Source organism: Neomonachus schauinslandi, unplaced genomic scaffold (genome assembly GCF_002201575.2).
Source record: "Neomonachus schauinslandi unplaced genomic scaffold, ASM220157v2 HiC_scaffold_74, whole genome shotgun sequence".
NCBI lineage: Eukaryota > Metazoa > Chordata > Mammalia > Carnivora > Phocidae > Neomonachus > Neomonachus schauinslandi.
The window spans coordinates 13124-35189 of NW_025408776.1; the positions used below are offsets into that span (position 1 = coordinate 13124).

The 22066-nt window shown below is 63.2% G+C and overlaps 1 protein-coding gene across 1 annotated transcript; it reads right to left on the reverse strand.

The window, feature by feature from the left end:
* Positions 1-441: 441 nt before the first annotated feature.
* On the reverse strand, positions 442-21810 carry LOC110575344 (histone-lysine N-methyltransferase PRDM16; the record flags this gene model as incomplete). Its single annotated transcript, XM_044912069.1, has 9 exons — positions 442-573; positions 1823-1997; positions 2865-3101; positions 7889-8063; positions 8422-8591; positions 14071-14148; positions 14739-14908; positions 17551-17638; positions 20391-21810. Coding segments are annotated over 9 exons (2591 nt in total), but the record flags the coding sequence as incomplete, so codon positions are not given.
* Between the last annotated feature and the right edge of the window lie 256 nt (positions 21811-22066).

Sequence of the window (22066 nt, forward strand, 5' to 3'; positions counted from 1 at the left end):
TTACTCTTGTAATTCTCATTATAAAAAATCGTCTGGGTGATCTCCCTTTGTAGAGCACACCCGTGTCTGTCCGGTCCTTTCTGAGACACCCCACGGATGCCCCAGTGGCCTGCTGCCTTCATTCAGTCTGGGATTAAAATCCCACCCTCATCCACTGGGTTGGTTCTACGAGGCGTGGCCGGCCGTGCACTGTACCCTTCCGGAACGCTGTTCTTAAGACCAATTCTTGGACGGTGGGCCTCCTGGACGGCTCAGGGACTCCTGGGCTCTGAGTTTTCACTGGAAAAGTTAGAGCTGAACCATGGTGTGTGTGGGGGGACGGATGCTGAGGAGTGGTCAACGCAGGTGACGGGGCAGTGGGGGGGTCTCCCTGGCCCAGGGCACGCCGCTTCCCGAGGCTCCCTTCTCCATATTCCGCAGCCGGGATTTCTGTTGGGACGATGGGGCCCCGAGGTCGCCTTGCTTGGACTCTGACCCCGGCCCCTCCTGGGCCCGTCAGAGGTGGTTGATGGGGTTAAAGGCTCCGGACTCCGGCGTGGCTCCCGTGATGTTCAACCAAGCGTCCAGAGGGCTCTGGGAGGAGGTGTGGAGAGGAGCTTCCTCGGAAAGGGACAGCATCATTGCATACGCCTGGCCGGGGAGAGGACAAGGACACACACACACACACACACACACACACACACACACACGACAGACAGGTGAGCCGTGTGAGCTGGGGTTCTGCAGATCCCAGGCTGGCCCTTCCTGGCCCCCCGCTGCCCTCTGGCTGGGCTCAGCCTTGCCCAGATCTGGACAGAGAGGGGGAAGGCCAGACTCTCCCCTGGGGCCCGGAAGAGGTAGATGCGGGGGGTGGGGTGGGGCTGGAGGTGTGTGTGAACGTCAGCTGGGCTCCCATGCAGAGGGACAAGGTGCCAGGGTCCTGGCCTGCACAGGGGCTCCCGCAGCTCTTTGGGGGTGCTTCCCCCCTGCAGTCACCTCTCTGCCCCACCCCACTCTTGCGAGGGCCCCGGGAATTGGCTGGTAGTCCACAAGAGGCCGTCCCTGTCTGGTGGGCCTTGGGGGCTGCCCGTCTGGACAGCTGTGGGGACAGTACAGAGCTACTTGGGGAAGCGGATGCACAGCTTGTCTGAGCCGAGCCCGGAGCATGGCTAGTCCACAGGATGCTCCTTCTGCCACGAGCCACAGGGCACGAGGCAATGGGACCTGGGCGGTCACTCAGAGCAGAGCGGGGTGGGGGAAGGCCAACTCTCCTCCCACCCGGGTTCACACTCTGGACAGGATTAGTAAAAGACAAAGACAGACACGCAGACGGTTTTTGCTGAGACTCGGGGTGGGCTGACGGAAACCTCGCCCCTCCAGATGGATGGAAGCAGGAAGCAGGGCCCTGTGGCCGCCTGTCCTAAGGAATGGTGTCGAGGTGCACCCGGGTGCCCTTGCTGACCCTGTCACAGCTCCAGCTGTCCGCATGACGGACAGCTTCCTTCAAGAGAAGCCTGGGCTGCCAGCCACGCTTGCTCGGATCAGAGGGAGGGAGGCCTACATAGCTTCCAGGCTGGACACCAGCTCCTGGACAAGAGCACAGTGACCCACGTGCCTGTGAGCGCCCGGCTCACATTCACCTGCCTCGATCTCTCCTTGCCCCACCCCTGCTTGTGGGGAAGTAGCTGTCGCTTGGGCGTCTCTCTAGCCGAGGCAACGGGCCCGGGGACCCGTGGTCCTGCTGTGCCCCACGCATAGGACGGCCACCACCAAAGGAGGCGCGGCCGCCACCCGCCATCCAGCCTGGGGGTGCCGGGGGGGGGGGGCTCTGCTGGGTACCTACCTGGTTCTTAGCCTGCCTGTACAGTGTCTGCTTTAAAGTCTCAGAATCTAAGGTGGAATTAAGCACATCTTTAACTTCAAACGCTTCCTCAGCTGCTCTGCGGAGATCCAGCCCCTTCCCAAAAGTCGGCATCGGCTCCAAAGCTAACAGGCCGCCTGGTTGCTCCTCAATACACCTGCACCAATGACCGGGGAGAGGGGCCTGGCGTTAGCTGGTCTGGCCTCTGACCGCCTCTCTGACGCCCCACGGCGGGCTCCGTGCCCGCATGCACGCCCCGGCGTCTCCACGAGCCACATGCACAAGGAGACAGACACACAGACACATGGACACCTGGACAGAAGCCACACAGATGCAGGAGAGGGACGGACAGAGGGGCACGGAAGGCGGTGAGTACGTGCACACACATTGCAAGCAGCAGGCGGGGTGCCCGGGTCTCTGGGAAGGGAGGACAGATCCGGAGGCAGCTCTGGAGGGGCCGGGGCTCCCGCTCCCAGGACCCTGGGGACAGGGGGGATTGGCCGTCCCTGGAGCAGGCCTCCTGGATCCACAGGACTCCCCCAGGAAGGTCTGGAACGCTGGAGCACGGCCGGTGCCAGACGCAGGCCGGGGGCAGTCGGGCCGCACGGGAAGGGGCCCCAGCCAGCACCACGTCCAAAGCTCGCTGAGCCCCTGCTCAGCACAGCCGGCTCGGGCCAGGTGTCACTGCCCGGGCCACTCACCAGAGATGGTGGGGTGGCAGGACCAGGTCCTTCGCAGCTCGGGAGCGTGCCTTCCCTTCTGGGGAAGTGTGTGTGTGTCGGGGGGAGGTGGGCTGGGCCCCGACCCCCTTGCTCAGGCAGGCCTTGCCTGGGCCTGCGTGTGGAAGGCCCCCCTCCCGCGGGGGAGACGCCTGCTGGGAATGAGGGTGAGCCCAGCTGGGGGGATGGTGGGGTCCTGGGTGGTTTGAGGGTGAGGTCACCCTCATGACGCTCAGGGCCCTCCCCGGCCCGGGCCCTAGCTTGTGAGGCTGCCCAGGCGCGGCCCACGGAGGGCCGGTCCCCACCTTCGGGTGTGTTCGAAGCCCACGGCCAGGGAGGTGGGCGGCTCCTCGTCCTCCTCATCCTCATAGGCCCCCTGGGGCTCAGGCGTGGGGGACACGGTGTCGTCCTGGGACTTCCCCGCCAGACTGTCATCCTCCTCCTCCTCCAGTTCCTCCTCCTCTTCCTCCTCCGCATCCTCTGGCTTCCCGCTGGCTAGGCCCGCACACTGCGAGCTGCCGTCCCGGTCCCGGACCTCCGGCCTGGAGTGACAGGGGAGGGAGTTGTCCTCAGACCCCAAAAGGCCTGCGACTGTCCTCACCCCTTGTGAAGAGAGCCTGCTTTCGTGGTCATGGGGACCCTCCGAGCCGAGGTTCTGAGTGCCTCGTCCAAGCCCTCGGCCTGGGCCGCCGCCCCTGTGGAGTAGGTTGAGGAGAGAAGGGTGCCTCAGCAGCAGGGCTCCCGAGGGGACACCGGCCGCCAGGGATTCAGGGTGTGTGTGTCAGGGAAGGAAGCCACGGCCAGTCTGGTGGGGAAGGGGGTCTTAGGTGCTGGAGCTGGGGTTGGGCACTGCACAAGGGGTGCCCTTGGGGAGGTTTGCTGATCGACCCTTGCTCAGTCCTCCTGGCCAGCCATGAGGACATAGGGACACTGGCTACACAGAGTGATGGGTCCCCTTTGCAGATGGAAGGTCTGGGATCCCGGGGTTCTGCAGAACGAGGGCTGGGCTGTTGTCAGCCAGGGAAACCTGCCCAGATGAGTTTGTTTCAGAGACTGGTGGCTTCTCTCCTGCAGGCCAGACCCCACCTCATTTCCCTCAGTGTCACTCCAGCTGGTTGAGACTTTTCCAATCTGGATCCTCGTTTTTAAAAGGAAAGAATCCAAGCTGAGCAAGGGCGAGCCTTCTTGCTTCTTTCAGAAAATGCCACTAGGGCGCCTGGGTGGCTCAGTTGGTTAAGCGACTGCCTTTGGCTCAGGTCATGATCCTGGAGTCCCGGGATCGAGTCCCGCATCGGGCTCCCTGCTCAGCGGGGGGTCTGCTTCTCCCTCTGACCCTCCTCCCTCTCATGCTCTCTGTCTCATTCTCTCTCTCAAATAAATAAATAAAATCTTTAAAAAAAAAAAAAGAAAAAAAGAAAATGCCACTAGCCCGAGGGCCACCTGGCAGGTGTCCAGCATGCAGGTGGAGGGGGGCAGGGAGGGTGGGCACATGCCTCCCGAGCCCACATCTGGGCCCCCACTCCTGGACCTTGCATGGCCCACAGAAATCCGTCCGCAGCTGCCAGGGGAGGCAGGAGTCCTGCTCTCGGCGTCGAGGCAGAGGGGGGGCCCTTTCTGAGTGACACTGGCCTCCAGACACAGGGGCTTGTGCAGGCGGGCCGGGCCACGGAGGCCCCTGGTGGCTGGGCTCTCGGCCATCCTCATCTTTCCTCCTTGCTTTTCCCAGAGAAAAGTACAAGATGCTGACACCTGACCTGCCTTCCCAGACGGGCAGAACCTTGCCTGATGCTTCCCTTCCTGGGGGTCTCAGCTGTGCTGTCACCAGAACACGTCCGCCCACCAACGACAGGGGCTCTGGAGCCAAGTGACACAGGCCGGGACTGGGTCCTGCCCCTCCCTGTGGTCCCCCCTCCGCCAGGGGGGCCTTGCCAGCTCAGAGTCTGTGCCCTCTTGGCAACGTGGGAACACTCCCATGCTGAGGATGGGACGAACAGCGCAGGTGGGAGACTTGGGGGCCGGGACTCGGATTCTGTTCCACAGGCAGCTCCGTGCATGTTTAATCGAACCCAAGTGCGCTGTGCGGTTCTATGTGTGAGCCCCTCTGGGAGCAGGGAGCACAGCCCCCACGACCCATCTGCCCACTGGCAGGGGGCTGCATCAAGCAGGAGCGCCCGGGGAGGGGCAGCAGGGACCGGGGATGGGGTCCGGCAGGCTGGCAGCACCTGCGTGGGTGTCCAGGCCTCCAAACAGCCGCCTGCGGCACGTGACGTCCCGGGGCCGCCGTGACCCTGCCCCGGGCCGGCCCTTCAACCCCAGGAGCCCCGACTCTCCTGGTTCTGGAGGCTGGAGTCCGAGATCCAGGCGCGGGCGGGCCTGCTCCCTTCTGAGGCCTCTGGGGGTGGCTGGCGGTCCTCCGCGCCCCTTGGCGGCAGCGGCATCTCCGCATTGCCCCAGCTCTGCTTCATCTGTAAGCGCTTCCCCGCATGTGCGTCTGTGTCCTGATCTTGCCTTAGGACATCACGTGGGATTGGGGGCCACCCCGATGACCTCATCTTAACCAGCTACATCTGTAAAGACCCTATTTCCAAATAAGGCCACATTCCGGGGCACGAGGGGTTAGGATTTTGGGGGGATACAATTCAGCCCAGGTATTAAAGGGGTTATAGGGCCAGGAAGCCTGGCTGTCCCTAAATTCTCCCTGATGGTCAAGAGAAGGAAACTGGTTCTGGATGTGAACCGGATAATGTTGATCTTGGCCCCAAACGGAACCGCCAACGTCTCACCACTTTACGCAGATTAATGGATTCATGTCACCTGTGATCGTGGTTCTCACTTCCAACCATGACGTGGGGCATCTCCTGGAGGCTCCCCGGCTCCCAGGACAAGGCCTCAGCGGGACAGGATATCCGAGGGCCTGGGTTTGTGGTCGGATCTCTGCCCCGGGGCTTCCTGAGGGATCTGGGGCCAGTCTCCTCTGTCTGACCGCTACCAGGGGCGGTCGGGAAAGCGCTGGTGAGATGCTCCATGGTGAAGGTCAGGGTGCTGTGGTCTCCTCCCTCTCCCTTCTATCCCAGTGGGTCTCCTGGAGAGTCCTCCTCACGGCTAAGAGCTGGGCCTGCCCCCCGGGCTTGAGGCGTGAGGGCCTTTCTGGTGATCCTGGAGGTTGGTGCACCCCGTGGAGGACGTTATTGACAAATCCTCGTAGGTTCTTCATCTGCCTGTCCTGGGTGCAGAGTCTCAGTCCAAAGGACAGTCTTTAACAGCCATGATGTGTCTTGTGGCCCATCAGCAGGGCTCTGATAAGGCCTGGCACCCAGGTCCTCACATCTGTGACTTTCTCTCAAACGGGCTGCAGAGCTGCCTGAACACAGGCTCCCCGTGCCTCCCGAGGGGCAGGGATCTAGGTTTCTGTGAGACCACCGTGTGTGTGCCGGGAGCCATGGATGGACAAGGGCGCTCTGTCCACAGCAGAGCAGGCAGGACTGCATCCGGGCCGGAATCTCCACTGCCGAGCCAGGGTCAGGCTCTGGAAAGCGGAGCCCACAGCCAGACTCTCCCACCAGCCCTTCCTCAGAGCCCCCCCCCAGGGCCCTACCCAGCAGGCAGGTGAGATCACCTTCCAGGGGGCACGACTTAGCATGTGGCGGCCCCAGGAAAAGTCCAAGTTCATTTATAAATTCGACAGGCCTTCCCCTAGGAGTACCAAAGATGCAGCCTGTCCTGGAGGAAGCCGGGTCTCCTGAGGAACCCCCTCACTGGCTGGAGGTGGGCGGGGATGGCGCCTGGCCTTGGGGGAGCCACAGATCTGCGTAAGGGCCAAGGCCAGGGCTCTGGCTCCAGGTTCTGGCCTGGCTTTATGGCTGGAGCAAGGCCCCACACTTCGCTGGGCTCAGTTTTCCACTGCAGAATTAGGGGATTGCACCCCAAGGCTTCTTGGTGTTTGGAGTGTCTCCGGTTTTTTCCAGCTGGTCTGGCACCAGCGTTTACCCAAGGAGAATGTTTTCCTCGGGGGTCTGAAGTGTCCTTCCACAGGGACCCCCGGAGGCAATGCCACCCGCTGAGCCTTGGGATCCAGGGTTGTGCAGAACACCTTCCATATCTTGAATCTGAATTCTGCCATTTTCCTGCCGCCATGAGCACATGTGTGTGTGCATGTGTGCGTGTGGGTACATGTGTACACATGTGTACAAGTGTATGTGTTTGCATGTGTTGTTTATGTGTGCACATGCGTGATTTCATGTGCACGCATACATGTGTATGTGTGCAAATGTATGTATATGTGTGTACGTGTGTGCACATGTCATTGTGAGTGTGTGTACGTGTATGTGTGTGAGTGCATGTATGTGTGCATGCATTGTGAGTGCACGTGTGTGTGCACACCTATTTATGCCTGTATGTGTGGTTTCGTGTGAACGTATACATATGTACATGTGAGCACGTGTGAATTCGTATGCATGTGCACAGCAGTGCATGTGCATATGTGTATATGCATTTGTGCCAGTGTATACATGTGTACATACATGCGTGCTTGTGTGGTTTCACACACACACATGTGTGTACATGTGCACGCATGTGGATGCCTGTGTATACATGTGTACATACATGTGCATGCCTGTGGTTTCTTGCACGCGTGCATGTGTGTATGTATGTGTACATGCATGTGCATGTCTGTGGTTTCTTGCACGCGTGCGTGTGTGCATGTGTGTATGTATGTGTGCATGCACGTGCATGTCTGTGGTTTCTTGCACACGTGCATGTGTGTACGTGTGTACACAGTGTGCATATCTGTGTGGCTTCGTGAACACACATATATGTATGTGTGCATGCCTTGTGGTTTTGTGTGCATGTGTGTGAGTGCATATGCACGTGTGTGGGGGGCACTCCTGTTAGGAGACCTTCAGTGCCTTGGATTAAATGGAAATGTTCTGGACTCTCAGGCCCCCAGCAGGGTTCATGGCAGGAGCCCTCGCCTGGTCCGTGCTCTGCCGCACACCTGTGACACCCAAGCCAAACCAGGCCGGCGCCTTGGCACCCCACGGCCATTACTGGTCGGGACGCTTACGCCCCTCACCCTCTGCAGACCCAGACACTGAGGCGGGGGGGAGTTAGTCCTTGCTGAAGCCCCTCCACCCCCCGCGGCCACTTCTAGGTGGCAGAGCCAGGGCCAGAATAGATGCCGGCCATGTCCATCGGTCTCCCCCTCTGCCGTGGGCCCCGGTCCCTGTCTGGGGGCACCCAGGGGCCAGTGCTGTGGGGGGCTCCTCTGGGTGTGGCCACACACGTGGGCTCTGGATCTAGATCTTCTTGGGGTCCAGAATCGATTTCTTACCGTTTGTCCGTTCGTGTTGATGCTTGGTTCATCTCACTATTGGCAATAAAGTTTCTGATTTCAGAGAAATAGGAGTCTTCTTTCTCGTCTAAAAGTGCATGGTTGTCTGACTCGGAGGTGGGGGAGGAGGCACTGGTCCCCAGGTGGTTAGTGAGGACCCCGGAGTGCTGGCTCACTGTGGGGAGAGGGGAGCATCAGAGGAGGGGCATCCCTCAGCTGAGCCCTGCCCTTTCCCTCCCTCCCCTCCCCTGTCTTCCCCTCCCCTGTCTTACCCCTCCCTCCCCTCCCGTCTTCCCTCCCCTCCCCATCTTCTCCATCCCCTCTCTCCTCTCTCCTCCCCTCCCCATCTTCCCCTGCCCTCTCCTCCCTATCTTCCCTCACCTCCCCACCTTCCCCTCCCCTCCCTCCCCTCCCCTCCCCATCTTCCTCTCCCCTCCCCTCCCTTCCACCTGCCATCTCTTCCTGTGGCTCCCATCTTTCGAACCCTCCCCTCCACGCTCTCGCACTCAGCGTAGCCCTGGCCGCGGCTGCACCTGGAGCGTGCTCGTGCTCGTGCTTCTTGAGGTGCCGGTCCAGGTTGGTCTGCTGCCCGAAGCAGCGGTTACACAGGTGGCACCTGAAGGGCTTCTCCTTGTTGTGGATGTTCCGTACGTGCCGCTGGAGGTTGGAGGAGATGCTGAAGGAGCGGTCGCAGTACTTACACCTGCAAGACACACGCGTCTCAGAGGAGCCTGGACCCCACCCCGTGCACGGCCTCAGCCCCCACCCCCCGCCTGGCGGAGACCCCGGTGCCCCCCGTTTCCCGGGGCGCTGTTGCAGGGCGGGCAGGCTGTGCTACAAAGGCCCGCTGCCCGAGGAAGAAGCTGTCCTCTGCCTACTGACACGAGGGAGGCGGGCGGAGTTGGGATGTGCCACGGGCTGCTGCAGGGGACCCTCTGGGCCTGTGCCCCTGCGCGAGCAGCGCCCGAGTCTCCCGCCTCCGCGTCAGGGTCCTGCTCGGAGGCTCTGCCCGAGGGCGCATGCTCCCAGTGGCCTCAAGGGGGCGGCCGTGCACCGCGGAAAGACCCTCCCGCGGTTTCCCCGAAGAAGGATACCCGCTCCCTGGCCTAGAGACCCCCACCCTGCATGCAGGCAGCTGGCCTGGACCTGGCCGCCTTTCAGTGGGTCCTCGGGCCTCAGCTTGCCAATTCATGAATGGGGGGGCTCGGGGCCTGCCCCAGGCCCTCTTCAGCATCTGTAACTTCCCAGAAGGTGAGGTAGGGGCTCCCCGGTCTCGCTGCCTGTCAGGCCACCGCTGTTCTAGGGACCACACATGACCACAGCCTTCGGGCGAGGGCACTGCCGGCCCCACGTGATCCCTTGATTTCTATGCTCCTGTGCAGAAGGTGACCGCCAGCCCGGCCGTGCGCTTGGGAAAATCCGAACAAGAAGCTCTTCCTCCAGACGCTTCAGTCGTGTCCACCTGAACATCTGTGACAGGAGCGGTGCCCCGTTGGGTGTGGGGCCTTGTGGGGGTGCAGCCTTCTCGACCCTGCTCACAGCCCCGAGGGCAGGAAAGGGAGGGTTATCCTCCCAGTTCGGGGAAATACCCACACCAAGTAGCCTGGAGTGGAGAGTGTGCACGAGCCTGGAGCTGGAGAGACGGGTGGCCCAGGGAGCCGCCTGCACAAGTCTGTAGACCCCTGAGCGGCCTTGCCGGGCGCCGGCCCCTCCTGGTGGCAGAAGTCCAAGCCCAGGCCATATGGCTTCCTGGAGCGGCTCCCGCGGCTCTGAGCACGGGCCTCAGCTGTGTCCAGGAGCACACACGCGTGTGCTGATGAGCACGCGTGCACACACGTGTTGTGCGTGTGCGTCTGGGCTCCAGCACCCCTCGGGGCTGCTCCGCTGGGCGTCAGAGGCACATGAGCCCAGGAAACACCATCCGCGTGCTCATTTATTTTCCATGTTTGGAAGCAAACAGCTCCTGCGACGGGACGGGGGCAGGCGGGCGGAGTCCTGGCCCGCTGAGTCTCCCTCAGGAGCTGGTCTACTCAGCAGGCCCCCGAAGGGTGCACGTGTGGGGGTGCATGCTCTTCCAGAGGGGTGCAGCTTGGAAGGTGCCAGGGACCCGTCCTGAGTCTGGCGGCCGGGCATTCCCGCAGGAGGGCCCCCCCGACCCCGATCGCTCCAGCACAGGATGCAGGCACTGGGTCTGGAGCTGCGCCTGAGGACGGTGCGGGGCTGGGCCAGCAGGGCTGTGTGAGGCGGGCCTTCGCTCCTGCCCTGTGACAGCTGCGCGCCCAGTCTGGGTGGTCACAGTGCACCCTGGGGGCCCCCGAGGCAGGAAGCATTAGGCTCCCACCAGCCTCTGAGCCTCCGGGGCTGTTAGCGCTGTGCCAGGAGCTGAGGTTTCTCTGCCCTGAAGGGCAGCTTTGTGAACCTGTCCAGGGAAGCCCGCGTCCTGCCTCATTCCACCCGGGGGCCTGATGATGGGCCCACAGAGAACAGGGAGGGCCGCCGCTACAGGGGCTTCCGGGTTTCCCACGGTACGATTCTAGAGCTTTTCTCATTCAGTTTCCGGAGCTTCTCGGCCGAGGCCTCGCTGACTCTGGCTTCCTCCATGGTCGGTGGGTGAAGAGCCGTCTGAGATCTTCTCCCGAACGGCTTGGGCCACCGTCCCTGGCCTCCTCTGAGCGACCCTCTGCCTTCTCTGCCGGTGGGCCTGGGTCCACCTGTGCTCGGCCCCACTCCTCGTGGGGCCGGCTAAGCTGCTTCCAGGCCCCTGGAGCCTGGCGCTTTGGTCACGGCCTCTCTTCCCACGTCTCCTGACGTTCACAGGCCCCGACGAGGACCCGCTGTCCTGGAAGGCCTACACAGGTGCCCTTGGCTGTTTGTCTCGGCGTGCTCGGGGACGGAGGCCTGAGCCCTCTGCACGGCGGGGTCAGCTGTGCTTGGCTACCCGGGGACCTGGTGCTCCCCCACACGAGGGTCCAGAAAGGAGGGTTTTTACGTCCCAGGATGCACCGTCTCATTCCGTCACAGACGATTCCTTGCCCCCCATGGTGCCAGGCTCCCAGACGACCGTCCTGCTCCTCACAGCAATCGCTCAGGAAGGACCAAGGGCAAGGCCAAGCTGGTCTGGGTGCTCGCCCCCTGACCCGGACGACGGGCCTCCCCGGGGCCTGTCCGCACGTGGGCTCACACACACCCTCGCACAGCATCCCTTGCCGTGTTTCCTTGGAAAGTCAGGGACCCTTTGACGGGCTCCACCTAACACTGCCACATAGACTCCGAGCGGTGGCAGTTATGAGTAGAAGACGGGGTTGGACAGGATTGTTTCTTGCCACCAGAAATGCAGTTCTCTTTCCAACCTCCATGGGGCTGGAGAGGGGGTAGGGGGGAGCTGCACGCTCGATTTGCTCACAGAGAGACCTGAGTGTGGCCCTCTCCTGGTTTTAATCTGGATAAATGGCCCAGACCGAGAAGCCCATTTGAGATTTAGGGGAGCAGTGAGCCCTGGGCTTTGGGGGGGCCAGAGGTCTCGGAGCAGTGGGCATTCATGTTGTAACTATGCTGACAAGTGGCTAGTGACATTTATGGCCTCGCTGTGTAAAACGGCACGGCGTTACACTCTCTGCAGCAAGGAATGACCGGCCGGCCCCGGCAGCGTGCAGCCGAGGGCCTTGAGAGGACCTTGCAGTGACCGCAGCGCCCCCTCCCCCCCAGGGAAGCCAGCCAGGGGGAGGCCCAGCACGGGGTGGGGGAGGGCGCAGTGTCCTCCCCGGGACCCAGCCGGGCCACACCAGCTGTCCCAGGGAGAAACGCTCCTGGTAACTGTCAATGCAGGGGAAGGGAAGGCAAGAGGAGAGTTCTGAAATCCAGCCCTGAAAAACAGAACTAGAAAAGCAAGGGGACAGGTTTGGGCCACCTGAGGCAATAGGAACAGGGCCTCGCTCACGGGGAGGAAACGAGCTGAAGATGGAGAGTCGTGTGTCCCCAAAGCCAGAACCTCACATCCCGCCAGGAGCATGCAGGCCAGCCCGCGAAGGTGCGTGCCCGGGGCGTGACCACGGCCCCTCCGGGCAGCGTCCCAAGGGACCCCAGGCGTGGCCGCCAGGAAGGAGGCAAGAAGCAGCCCCTCCTTCCTGAGTCCAGCTTTCTGTCTGTCCAGCCCCAATTGTAACAAGCCCTACCGGCCACAGCTTTAGGGAATGAGAGTGTGTTTAACTGCACCTTGTCTCTCAGCCTGAGGCCAAGCTCTCTAAGCCTGGAGAAGACATTAGCTGAGGACACCCGGCCCAGCAGGAGGGTTGACCTTCCCTCCAGGAAACACACCGTCGGTCACACGAAAGGGTCTTTCTTTCCTGGAGTCAGGGCTTTGGAACCCATTCTGAGTGATTTTAGGTAATCTCAGGCAGAGACAGAAAAGGAAGAGTGTCCCGCGTTGTCTAGTCTGTCTGTCACTCTGCAGCCCGGGACAAGCCCGGCCTCCTCTGGCTCGCAAGGGGACTCAGGCACGCACGCAGCGCTGCACACGTGGGGCCGGCCCCGAGCCGAGCTCAGCTTACGGGGGCAGGCAACGGGCGTGTTGAATCGGCCTTGCTGGGGGTGGGGGTCCTTCTCCTTTGGTGGGGACTATCCCCTGGACGGTAGGTTTCTGTGGATGGACGGACGGATGGATGGACTTTCCTCTTCCAATTTAAATTCTTCCAGTGACCCAGGTGAGCCCAGACACCCCCTCCCCGTGATGGCAAAAGGAGTCACACACATCACACTCCCCATCTCAGGGCTGCCTTGAGCCAGATGAAGTCAGGATTTGCAATGCAAACTTTCAAAGCAATTATTGTTACACAAGTCGAAACTTGCAGATTGGAGAGAGCAAAAGAAATCAATGGTAATTAAATTCCTCTGTAAACACAGCCCGACCCTCTGGGGGCTCCTACGAGCAACACTGTCCAGAAGGCGGCTCTCATTTCAGGGAGGAAGCCAGACCAAGTCATTCCTTCCTTTGTGAGCCTTTGTGGAATCGTAAGCCACTTCTGGGGGGCGGGGGTTGGGGGCCTGTGTGTCGGGGACAGGCGGGGGGTACCCAGCTCAGTAGATGTGCTGTCACTCATCTGCCCAGGATGCGGCCCGGTGGCGGTCGAGGCCTGTTACACCTCAGGGTGGGGCACGGGGACCACAACTCTGGCGGGCACCCCACGTGGCTGCCCTTCCCAGGGACGGGGAAGCCCACCGAGTCTCTGGAGCCACCGGGGGACTCTGAGCTCTGTATGGCCAGAGTGTAGGAATCTCATGCTGCCAACTTAAAGCCATGCCAAACTCCTTATTCCCAGCGGCTGCCATTCACCAGACATACCCCGGAATGAGGTCTTGGCGTCTAAACCAGCGTTTTCCCTGATTTGCCTCGTGGTCACCACCACCTGGGTCTCTCATTTAAAATGCCAACTCTCAGGCCCCTCCTTGGGTGGGGTCCCCGAACCGGGGATGTCACCCCAGCCCTTCTCCTGCCCGACAAAGGCCCCAGGGACCAAGGAGCAGGATCTGCCTCTCCCAGGGGCAGAACGGTCTGCTGGAGCAGCCGCGGATGCTGACCCTGGGCAAGTCATGGGGTCTAAGCCTCTGACTCTGCATCTTTGAAACGGGAATGATGCCCCCACTTGTGAACAGGAAAGGTGATGGCTCCCACACGGACTTGCTGTGTGGCTGCATCTCTGCAGGCAGAAGCCCAGCACTGAGGGGACAGGAGACACATGGCTTCCATCCAGGGCTGGCAAGCGAATCCCCTAGGACGCTCCAAGCCCAGGCTGGGACCCGAATCTGCACGGAGCTCCTTTTCCACTGCCTGCCCTGCCTCAGGCACCCACCCTGGCCCCCCAGCCGCTATCTGGGAGTTGAGCTGGGAGGGGGTGGAGCGAGAATTCTCCAACAGACCCCCGGGGCCCTGGCTTTGGCCAGTGTTGCTCTCAACGCCCTGCCCCGGGCAAGAACGGCCGGTGGGAGAGCGGCACCCAGGCACCCCACTCGGAGTCTTCAGGAAGCCCACTTGGGCCCTCCTGCCGAATCTTTATAACCCCCAGGGCCCAGGATGGCTGTGGGGCCAGGAGGGGGTCCCAGGGAGCCACCTGACACAAGCATGCTGGCTCCCACCCCCACCCTTCCCATCTCAGCGAAGCCTCCCCCCAAATGGGGTGGGCTCCTACCTGTACGGCTGCTCCCCGGTGTGCGTCCTCAGGTGTCTCGTGAGGTTTGCTGATCGGGGGAAGATCTTGCCACAGTACCTGGGGTGGAGGGGCAGGGGGACCGTGAGGCAGTCGCCCCCCTGTAGGCTCAGGTGCCCACATGCTTTCCTGGCGTGGTTCCTCCAACTCGGGGTCTAGGCCCGAGCCTCACACCTGGGGGGCAGGTGGGCTCGGCCGACTGTGGCTTGCTTCGGCTGTGCCCTTCCCCGAGCAGCCTGAGGGCAGCCGAGCTGCTCGCACCGGCTAGGACAGGCTCACGGGCTGGGGACGGACACGGCGCGTGTCTCTCCCCAACACCGGGCTTTGCATCTGACTCCGAGGGTCTTGGTTAAATGCCGACCAGCCCCCCTCGACTTTGGACCCTCTGGGTTCTGACCAGCTAGGCTAAGGCTGAGTTTCCTTGTGCTCATGGAAACACAGCCTGCTGGCGCGGGGGACGTCCAGCACCCCCCCCCCACACACAGGGGCAGCGAATGACCGCCACCCGTGGACGGACCACTGACTGCCTCTACACTGTGCTGTGTCTGGATGGTTTGTCCAGGAAGCCCAGGCTCACAGCCACAGCGTGGCACCTGTGGCCCCCTGGCCAGGACCACCCCGCCAGCACCCCCCTGCAGGCCCCGCCTCACCTGCAAGTGTAGCGCTCCTTGCCCTTCCTGAGGATGGGGTCCGAGAGCGTGGGGGGCGGGGACCGGAAGTTGAAGGGGTGGTGGGGGAGGGGCTGCAGGGAGCTGCCCGAGTCTGCCTTCATGGCCGCGAAGCTCTCCAGCTTGTCTGTCATGGTCTCGATGGCTGACATCTGCCGGCAGGACAGTGGGCGAGACGGTGGGCTCCCCTGAGGAGGCTGGCCTCACCCCCCCCGGGCACCCGAGGGTCCCCCGGGACCGGGCACGGCCCCCGCTGGGCCAGGAGCAGAAGCTCGTGCAGGCCTCAGGCTGTGGGTGCAACCAGCCATCTCCCGGGCTTCTCGGCCACCCGGTGGGTACTCACACATTCTGCGGCCAGCCCTGCACCCGTCCTTCCCCGGAAGCCCCGTGTCAGCCCAGGGCCCGGGCTGGGGGAGCCGGAGCCAACCTTCACCAGCCTGCCTCTCTGCCTGTCGGGGGGCAGGTGGGGTGGGAGGCAGGCTCCGGGCTCACGGTGACACGTCCCCTGATCTGGAACCCCCCCAGCACCGCCATGCTGGCCTGACCCTGGCCAGCACCCTGGGAGGGCTGGCTCCGTTTAAAGACAGAATCACATCCCACTCTCCTCTTCTCCTCTGTCTGTCTGTCTTTCTCCCTCTCTCGAAGTAAGACAGCTCCCTGCCTCCCGGTTAAAAGCGGCCACGGGTCTGGGCAGTGCCATCTGGTGGCAACAGGTCATGATTGTAGGCAAAGTTCTCCGGGAGTCCAACAGCCTCGAGCCAGATGCTGCTAACGGAACCTCCAGAGGACGAAGCCCACGTGACGCAGCACGGGAAATGGTGACGTGGACCAGAGGACGCACCTCTCCAGGCCTTGCGGTACCAGGGGCTTGCTTGGGGAGGATTCGGGAGTGCGGCACGGCCACTTCCACGCAGTGGGCAGAGTTGTGATCGGAGCCCCAGATGGCGCCTGTCCCCGAGGGCTTGGGTTTGGAGACAGGACAGGACAGGGGGTTGCTGTTCAGCTCTCCATCCCCCCGGGAATGCCTGTGCGGTCCTCAGAGGCACGATGCTGCCCGCGTGCGTTGCCTGCCCTGTCCCCGCTGACGGGCAAATGCGAGCTGCCTCGCCCCTCGGCTGCGGCCCCTCCACGGCCGGGACGATGGGGACCCAGGTGCAAAGACTGCTGCCCACCTGGCTCTGTGTCTCAGTTTTAGCTGCAGCCTTGAAAGTTTCTGGAACCCTCCACACAGAGACTCCCTGGAGCTCCAGAGGTGGTGAGGGGCTGAGGCCGCCCTGCACCCCAGGGCTGCGCACACGCGTGTCAGGCCTCCCAAACCAAAGGCCCCGGCAAAGTCCCGCCTGGCACCTGACCACCGCAGGCTGATGTCCTCACTAGGAGTGACCCCGTACTTTGTAGAGGCCATCAGTCATCGCGCCTAAGTGGTGGCCTGACCTCAGACCACTTCATTAGGTGACCTCCTAGTCCCCCTCCCCTCCCCCTGCCCCACGCTCTGGCCCATGGGCAGGCATGGGGGTGGCAGGGCTCAAGGGGGGGAGCAGGCAGGAGGGACAATGGGCCGCCGGCCCCCTGCCAGGCCTCCTCTCCTCAGGCCTGGGCGGGTCTCCCTGAGGCCGGTCTGCAGGTCTGGCCTGCCCGGCCTGCTCTGCCTGATCAGATGTTCCCGGCCGAGCTCCCGCACAAACACAAACACAGGATGCGCCTGGCGGGCTTGTCGGCTTTTTCCAGCCCGACCCGAGGAAAATCGGGGGAAGTTATTAAGCTAAGCCCATGGCCCCAGCGAAACAATGGGAGGCGCTAAGTTTAGCTGTGAACCCAGGCAGGGGGCAGGTTTCATAAACTGGGGGTGTGTGTCCAAGGTGGGAAACACCGAGAAACAGAACAATGCCCCAGTCTGGAGTCTGGTTCAGGCCATCCCACAGTTCAGCTCCCAGGACCCCCAAGTGGGGTGGGGGAGGCTGTGGCTCAGGGGAGGAGGCTGGGCCCCAAGGAGGGAGCACAGGTGGGCCCTCGGGCAGGAGTTGGGGAGCCTCTGCCCAGCGCTGCTGCTCATCCCCATGTCTGCAACATCTCTGTGCCTACGCCCTGGGGGAACAAGGCCGGGCGGTGGACGGGGTGCCTGCAGGCGGGGTGTGTGGCCAATGCCCAGACTTGGGGGTTCTCTTTCTCAGACCCCCGACCTTAGTCTTGGCGGACAGCCCTGACCCCCCACCCCTGTAGTCGTGGGGGAGGGGGCCCCTCCTACCCACCACCTCCTGGGACCCTCTGTCCTTGGGGCCAGTCCGTCTGCTTCTGTCTTGTTCCCCATCCCCCGTGCCCCTCATGCCCCCCTGCTCAGACCCCCGCCTCCTGGTCGTACGTAGGTATCCTGCTCACACCCATGCCTCCCGCATCTGGCCCCTACATTCCAAATTCTTGGACTCCCTGCATCCGAGCTTTGGCCCACCGCCTTGTTGATGCTCACTGCCCCTCCGAGAGCCTGAGCCATGGGCTGGTGAGCCCTCCCATGGTCTGGGGTCTTTGGCCACCTCCGAGGGACCCACAGAGCACTACCCTCCTTCCTCACACGTCCTGGCCCTTCTCACCCTCTTCGGCCTCGCAGTGACCCATAGGGCTACAGGAAGAGAAGCCCCCTGGGCATCTGATGGGCAGGGAAGCTGAGGCCCTCCTGGATGGATGCTCAGGGCCTGCCCGCTGCACAGACCTGCCCGCCTGGGCAGCCTGGCTGGAGGGTCCCAGAATGGGGGTCCCAAGGCATGCCCTCCCAGGTGGCTTGGCCCCCCATGGGTCTTACCTGGGGGTGGAAGAGCAGCGGGGATGGCCGCAGGTACTTCTCCTTCAGGACTCCCACGGGGTCTGTCACCTTCCGCTTCTCTACCCTGCTGGACAACAACACAGAGGGTTACGTACCTCACCGAGCTGCCCGGGGCTGCTCAGGGACCGTGCCCACCTGTGCCCCCCCAGTCACGAGGCGGGGACCCCTGCTTCTGGCCCCCGATTACTGTGTCTCACCTGACAGTGGGGGGGGGTGTCGTGACAGACCTCACCTCCACGGCCCCTGCTACGTGCCTGAACGCTCACTCCACATCCTCCAGGTGCTCCCCAGACTCTCCCAACCACCCCAGCCGTCATCCCGGGGGGTCCCCGGGGCCTCTCTATGGTTGCCAGGTAGGGTCTACCTAAACATTCGCAATGGCTGCTGGAGAGGACAATTCTAGAATATTTTCCAAATGCTGCTGACAACTCTGTTCCTCACAGAGCAAGTGGAGAAAGTGGCCGGGGCGGGTCCTGAGATCCCTCCGCCCTCCGTCTCCCAGCAATGCCAGCCTCAGTCTCCTTGTGGCCGCAGAGGTTCCCAAAGCGCTGTCTGGGGAAACCCGCCGCTTCTCCGCACGCAGACGCGTCCCCTCTGAGCACACCCTGCACCAGCCGCTCCCGTTTGGTCCACGCGAGGGCCTCACTCTAACGCACAGCTGCCCACCAGGGCTTGGCTGGGACAGCGACCAGGGCAGGATTGGGGGGGATGGCGCAAGGAGAGGAGAGCATCCCCGCGGGGCCTGGGAACCCCGCCGGACCCCCAGCCTGGCCCAGGAGGGAGAGGAGGAGGGGGAAGGTGCGAAGGGTCCCCTCTTGGAGAGGCAGTGTTGATTGTGTGGGGAGTTGGCTTGGAGGGCATCTTGCTCTGAAGGGCCTCCCCAGGGCCCCGTTCAAAGCTGGGCCGTGTGGGACTTGGCCTTTCAGCAAGACGAGCCTATAGCGGGGGGACCCCCACAGGAGGGGCGTGTGGGGTCTGTGTCAGCTTGGCCCCTGAGCAACCAAGGCCAGCTGACCCCAGTGGACCACTGGTGGGCATGTGTGCAGTGGCCCAGCCGATCCTGCAGGCCAGGGTGGCCAGCCTGGTGGCGTTAGGGTTCCTTGAACCCGGGGGATGGAGAATGGTGGGTTATGTGTGTGAAGGGGGAACAGGATCCAGGGGCTGGCCTGTGGGGATGGTGCGGGGTTTTCCTGGAGTCACCCAGGAGCGGAGGAGGGCCCTGACCCCTAGCCCCAGGGCCCAGCCTCTTTTCGAGCAGTTGTGGTCACTCACAGCTTTGCTTGTTTATCTTGATGGGCTTGGGGGTGCAGGGAGATGGTGCACTCGAACATCTTGCTGGTGTCTATGGGCAAAGTGGGGGCCCAGGCATCCCCTCCCTCAGCCCATGGACCCTAGATCCAGTGGCCAGAGCTGGGGACACTCTGGGTCTCAGAAGACCCCTGAGAGGACGTGCCCTTCTTGGCCCCACCATCTGTTCTTCCAGCTTCCAGAAAAAGGCTCCTGGCTCTGAACCAGGTGAGAGGGGGCAGAGGGGCAGAGTGAGGGCCTAGGGAGAGGGCAGGGAGGTCAGGGACAGAGCGGCAGGAAGTTAACTGAGAGCCTGCTGCGTCCAGCTCTGCAGCCTGAGCGGAAGGTCCTGTGTCTCGGCCTCCGGTCACTGTCCCGTCGTCTGCACAAGGGCTGCACGTCCCGTGGGGCACTCTGGGCCTCGCCTGGGGCCCTGGAGAGTCTCATTTAATGGTCAGGCACTCTCTAGGCCTTTTGACGGCCACGTTTGCCCCAGAAAGCTAAGGAGCGCCTTTGGCAGGTAAAAGTCATGGCTCCTCCTCGAACCTCTGCTCAACTCCCTCAAACCGTCTATGGATGGCGTGTTCTCAAAGAAACACCTAGAGGGCCATGTTCCACATCTCCCCTGATGATGGATGACGTCAGGCCCTGGCGGGAAACAGGACCGGCTGCGGACACAGGCGGCCAGGGCCACGGGGGCTGAGTGCAGAGGGTAGGACCTGCGACTGGCCTGGCCTCCCCCCGCTGGGCCGCTATCTTGCTGGTATTCTGTCCCACGTGCACCTTCAGCGGACCTGGGCTCCTCACCCGCACACCGCCACCTGGCTGCAGCTGGCCCCTTGGGGAATGCAGGCCGCACGCTCCCGTGCTCCCTGGACACTGGGTGCACATGCGCGTGTGTCTGCACGCGGGCCTCTGTCCCACACGGGCATGGCCTGAGCCCTGCAGCCGTGCCCCGGGCACGGCCCCTGCACCTCCAGGCCTCCCTCCCAAGGCCCACCATGAGCACAGCTCTCTGTCCTCAAGGCTCAGCCGGCCCAGCCGGCCCAGAACCCGCAGGATGCGCATGAGGGGGCTCGGATCCCTCCCACCTAATAAACCCACCCGATTCAAAGCCCAGAGACTGGGGAGGGGGATTAAATTTTGCCCCCCCTCCCAGGAGGGCTATCAGAGGGGTGGGTGCTGATTGTTTGCAAACCCTCTGGAGCTTCCTCCTCCTCCTCCCCCTAACCGCCCTCCACTCCCGAGACCAGCGGCTCCTTCTCTGCTCTTCCCTGGGCCACCAGAACCCCCCGCTGTGGCTCCAGGGGGAGGTGGGGGCCACCAGGGCGGCCTCGGGGAAGTGCAGGTGCTGGGACCGGAGGACAGTTTTGCAGGAGGCAGAGTTTGGTCCAGAGAAGACGGCTGGAGACAGTGGGGGGGCCCGCATGGGGTCTGAGGGGAGGCTGGGGGTCCCAGCAGCCGTCAGCCCTGCTGCCCAGCCGGGTCGAGGCCCCTTTGGGAGAGCAGGTGAAGGTGGGGCGTGTTAATACCTGTAGATGGGGTCCATGAAGAAGGGTGAAGGCTTGGCGTAGTGCAGGGCCGGCTGCTGGGGCAGCTGCGCCGGACATGCCTTGGGCAGCCCCTCCCCGGCCCCCAGCTTGCGCTCCCCGTAGATGTGGTTCTTGCGGGGCTCCCGCCCCCCTCCGTTCTGGCTGGCTCGGACGCGGCTGCCGATGCTCAGGTCCAGCGGCTGCTCCTCACCGGACGCCGGGGCCGGGGGTGCCTTGGGCATGGGCAGCACAGGCTTGGCCTCTTTTGGTTTGGTGGTGAGGTCGAAGGGGGACTCGGCGCTGGGGCCGCCCCCCTTGAGGGTGTCCCGGGGGGACCTTGGCTCGGCCTTGACCAGCAAGTTGTGGGCGAGGGAGCGGTCCGCGAAGGGGCAGAGGGCCGGGGGGAAGTTGGGCAGGAACTGGAAGGGGAAGACGGAGTGGTAGGGCAGCGAGCCCAGCTTCTTCTCCTGCATGCCCACGAGGCCGGGGCCGAAGTACTTCTCGGCGATGGAGGCGATGGCCTTGATGGAGTCGCCCGCGGCGCCCGGGGCCGTCAGCAGCTGCTCGTCGGGCGGCGGGAAGAAGGCGTGTGGCGGGAAGAAGACTGGCACCTCGCCCGCGCCGTCCGGGGCCCCCGGGGGCGCCGCGCCGCCGCCCCCACACTCGGGCTTGCCCTCCGCTGCCTTGCTCTTGTCCTTGGCCTTGTCCCGGTCGCTGTCCGCGTCGCTGTCCAGGTCCGAGCCCGAGCCTGTGGTCGTGTCCAGGTCGGTCCCCGTCGTGGTGTTGACGTCCTCGAAGTCACTGCCGTCCGACATGTCGCTGCCCCTCGTCTTGAGCTTCTCGGCGTAGGAGTCCCCCAGGCGACGCTCGAACGTGTCCTCAGGCCCCGTGGCGGCTGTGGCGCCCTGGCCACTGTTGCCCACGGCAGAGACGAGGGGCAGCGCCGGGTTCCCCAGGGGGCTGGGGAGCTTGGCGTCCTGGGTGTGGTTCAGGGGGCTCTTGAGCAGCGGCGTGGGAGGTAGCAAAGGTGGCCGGGGGTACAGGGACGGAGGGAAGAGGCCCGAGAAGCCCGGAGTGAGCGCGGGGAAGGCGGGGGGCGCTGCCGAGAAGGGCAGGCTGCCCGGGTGCGGCCTGGACGGGAAGTACTCGTTGAAGCCCAGGCTGGCGTGGTTGAGGTTGGGGGGGGGCTTCGCCTTGTCCATCATGGGGCTGGGGGTCAAGGGCAGGCCCGGGGCGAAGATGCCGCCCGGCGTGTAATGGTTCTTGCCCTCACAGAAACGTCGGTGCTTGTTGAGGGAGGAGGTAGTGCTGAACATCTGCCCGCAGTCCTTGCACTTGATCTGCGTGCGGCAGTCGGCGTGCATCCTCTTGTGCCGGCACAGGTTGGAGAACTGCGTGTAGGATTTGTGGCAGACCTCACCTAAAACATCAGCAGAAAGCAAACACAAACACAATATGAAATTACCAGGAAACCCTACGGCCGCGGGGGAGGGAGGCTGGGCCCTGCGATCCGGAGCCGTCCCTGCTTGTGTATGTGCGCACACGTGTGTATATGTACATGCACACACGTCACACCCTACGTGTGCATGCCGGCATGCATGCTTGCACGTGTGTACATGTACCCACGGGCACGTGTGTGAGTGTGCACATGTATGTGTCTGCATGCATGCTTGCAC